The sequence below is a fragment of the Benincasa hispida genome, unplaced genomic scaffold, assembly GCF_027475165.1.
Source record: "Benincasa hispida cultivar pf3 unplaced genomic scaffold, pf3_genome.v1.1 HicScf489, whole genome shotgun sequence".
In the NCBI taxonomy this organism is placed as follows: Eukaryota; Viridiplantae; Streptophyta; class Magnoliopsida; order Cucurbitales; family Cucurbitaceae; genus Benincasa; species Benincasa hispida.
In genome coordinates, this window is record NW_028326590.1 from 27,623 (window position 1) to 31,501 (window position 3,879).

General features: G+C 32.7%; 1 protein-coding gene across 1 annotated transcript; it reads left to right on the forward strand.

Moving 5' to 3' along the window:
* The first annotated feature begins 1,139 nt into the window (after positions 1-1,139).
* Positions 1,140-2,936, forward strand: LOC150030178 (small ribosomal subunit protein uS12). Its single transcript, XM_090309973.1, has 4 exons — positions 1,140-1,310; positions 1,642-1,797; positions 2,378-2,504; positions 2,575-2,936. Exons 1-4 carry the CDS (start codon positions 1,306-1,308, stop codon positions 2,713-2,715), a joined length of 429 nt encoding a protein of 142 aa, XP_090166099.1. The 5' UTR covers positions 1,140-1,305; the 3' UTR covers positions 2,716-2,936.
* The last annotated feature ends 943 nt before the right edge of the window (positions 2,937-3,879 follow it).

The window sequence follows — 3,879 nt, forward strand, 5'->3', positions numbered from 1 at the left end:
TGTCAGTTGGGGACCGACTTATTAATAAGTGTTAAAATTGAGTCTTCAAATAATCTAAATATGTCGGCTTCATTCTGTACCATTTTGTTGTGTTTTTAGTTTTTGAGAATTAAGCATATTTCCTCTTATTTTCTTATAATAATTTGAACATTTAAGTTCGATAGTCGAATTCTTAGTCAAATTTCAAATAAATAAATAAAATTAAAAACTAATTTTTATCTTTCAAAATTTAGCCTTATTTTTGAAAACATGAGTAAGTAAATAACAAAACAACAAATTTAGAAGTGAAAGAGGCGTTTATAGGTTTAATTTTCAAAAACTAAAAACAAAAAATCCATGGGCGATTTGGGGTCCATAATGGAATAATTTTGTAATGTAATATAATCTAAAACGCATGTTTGGACTGAGCGGTTTGAGCCCGATTTGTAATACCAAAATAATTCTGTTCCCATAGTTTTCAACTCAACCCTCTTTTCCACCATTCATGCTTTACGATCTCATTTTCGTTTTGCTCTCAATTCCAACACTCCTACAATTTATAGTAATCCTAATTATATTATAGTCTCAGTCTCAAATGTTTACCAAATAGGACTATAATTATCCCGGTGGTGCCCAAAACGATTTAACGAGCTGAAATTGCACTCTCAACCCAAAACAAGTCCTACATTCCAAATTTCCTATACAGGAGACTTTATTATTATTATTATTATTTTGGTTGAAAAAAAACAAATAAAACCTATAACATTTTGATTCAATAGAATAAAGTTTTTCCAACATAAACTAAAAGAGATATAGCATCAAGTAGGAATACAATCAACATTTGCCCAACTAAATTGGAGATCTCCATCGAGGGTATCTCCAAAAAAAAAAAAAAAAAAAGAAAAGAAGCATGGATCCTCTAAAAGTCTAATTTGCTATATTTCTAAATTTCAAAAACAAAAATACTATATTTCAAAATTGTATCTGCATTTTGTTAGATAACATGTCTACATTTGTTAAATAATATGATATCAAATTTATCTTCATCTATCAATTTGAGCTTTCGAATCTTTAGATGATTTAAGACGTTTCAGCCCATGACATTTTTCTAAAAAAAAAACTGAAGACCTATATAGGTAGCAATCTCGAAATTCATTGGCCGGCCCAAAACGTTTAATGGGCCGAAATGAACCACGCTCTCCACTCCAAATTCCCATATATTATCGTTGTTCACAGTCCATAGTTTTTTCTTGAGGACTAGGGTTTTGGTGCAGCTCCTCGTCCTAAACTTTCGAAGCCCTCGCCGAAGCCGCTCTCTCTGCAAACATGGGGTAAGATAGTTCGTTTGTGAAAGAATGTATGGAGTTTCGGACTATAATTGATTTTTTGTTCCAATGAGTTGAATTTTTTTTGTGGATCGAAGGAGTGAAATTTTCTTAGGAGTTTTTATCCTTTCAGTTTAAATGAATACTCGTCACAATTTTTCATCTGATTTGCAATTAGGAATAGATTTTTCTGATGCCCTAGTTTTTGGATGAGTTAAGAATTCTGCAAATGGTGAGTAAGGTTTCTAGCCCTTTGGAAAACTGTAGACGAAGATGGGGTTGTGGTTTTGTACCTGTTTTTGATTGATCGATGTATTGATATGACCTAATCTAACAGGAAGACAAGGGGTATGGGAGCTGGGCGCAAGCTGAAGTCCCACCGAAGAAGGCAAAGGTGGGCTGACAAGGCCTATAAGAAGTCTCACCTTGGCAATGAATGGAAGAAGCCATTTGCCGGGTCTTCTCATGCTAAAGGCATTGTGTTGGAAAAGATGTAAGATTGCGAGCATACTGTTCTATCCTTCAGATTGCGACCATAGTTTTTTGTTTTCTTAAATTTTTTCAAAAGGGATTTGCAAGCATACATTAGTTTGCTATGTGTAATTTTGTCATAATAGATTTTATCCAATCATATAAGTTAGAGTCACCTGATTGATTTCAATGTTGGTAACTTCTTTTGATAATTAGGGCCATGTTTGAGAGTGTGAGTGATTTTAATGAATCACTTTTGTCATGTTCAAAATCACTCCGAAATTTGCCTTTAATCCTTCAAAATCAATTTATTGTTTAACTTTACAGTTTTGGAAACAATTTTTATATCATCAAGATTGATTTTGAACGATTAAAAACATGCAATTTGAGTGATTTTAAAAAAAGTAACAGAAGTGATCACTCCCAAACATTGGCCTTAATTTATCTTAATTGATTTGACCCAGCATTACAAGTATCACCCAACTTAATTTTAATTTGGGGAGTAACTTCTGATTTTATTAAGTTCTAAACTGCAATATGAGTTTTGCTTTGTCATGTTTAAATGTTTTGTATCTAAATGAGCAATGCTAATCTAATTTCAGAGGTATCGAGGCTAAGCAGCCAAATTCTGCCATTAGAAAATGTGCCAGGGTTCAACTCATCAAAAATGGAAAGAAGATTGCTGCATTCGTGCCCAATGATGGATGTTTGAATTACATTGAAGAAAATGTATGTTTGCTACCCCCACCCCCAAATAAAATGAGAGGGTTGGAAACTGATATGAAAACTGTGATTGCAGGACGAAGTGTTGATTGCTGGATTCGGTCGTAAGGGACATGCGGTCGGAGATATTCCTGGTGTTCGATTCAAGGTCGTGAAGGTGTCTGGTGTATCTCTTCTTGCTCTTTTCAAGGAGAAGAAGGAGAAGCCAAGGTCTTAAGTTTGCTTGGCAGAGCTCATCGTCTTCTTACAGTTTTCTATCCATAATTTTAGAGTATTTTTCAGATCTTGATTATTGGTTGTTTTGGACTATAATGTAGTTATTGCGCCCTTCCTTGCAGTCTGATTTTTGACATCGTTTGACTGAATTCCTTTCATTTTGCTCTGAAAACTTTTGTTTATTAAGATATCAACCGCCATGGCCATCTTTGAATGAGTTCATTCTGCATTGTCAGGCTAATTATAATTAGCATATTTCTCTGGTGCGATATTTTCGGTGTAATAATTGGTGTTCATGTTAGCGGTTTCATTCCCAGGCTAGATAAGTACTCTTTTAAGAAGTTATAATTATAATTATAATATTGATTAATAGTTTGATTTAGGCTGATTCAGAATTAACTTCTTTTTTGATAGGATTAGTTGCATTTTTGAACTGTTTTCATTGGGAAAGAAAAATGCTACATGTGTTATAGTTTTGAGTCTCCTTTTATAATCAGATGAGATTGAACATGTTACATTCACTTCACCTCATGTCGTGAAATAAAGTTATTTTGAGAAGAAATTCGTTTGGATAAAGAAGCGAGGTTTTGATTATGATATTGTTTACATATGTATAGTGATTGATAGCAAAAGCAATTGGAATAATGTTCATGTTTTGTATTTGTTCACTAGTTATGCTTGACCTTGCCATCTGGCTTGTAACTGTGAAATCAGTCGTCAAGGTATATATAATTGTACAAACGAAATAGCATCGGTCAAGGGCATAAACTAAATAGAACTATGTTAGGAATAGTTGAACTATGATCATGTTTACCAATCAGTAGAAAAAATTGGTGTAATTATAATAAGATGGATCAAAATCTCATCTATTTCACTCATTCTATTAAGAAAAATAATTATTACACTCACGGGCAGTTTTTAAATATAGAAAAATGAATCAAAATATTTATAAAATATAGTAAAATTTTAAAATTATAAATGGAAATCTATCCGTATCTATCATTTAGTTCTAAAATTTTCTAAGTTTTATCATTTGAAATAATTTTCTTTACCATCACACTTTTTACTTTTAGGAAAAATCTTAGGGTAGAACCATCTATTGTGCATCCTGGCTAGTATCCAATAGAAATGCGGAGGAGTATGAGATTAGGTGCTCATGGCTCTT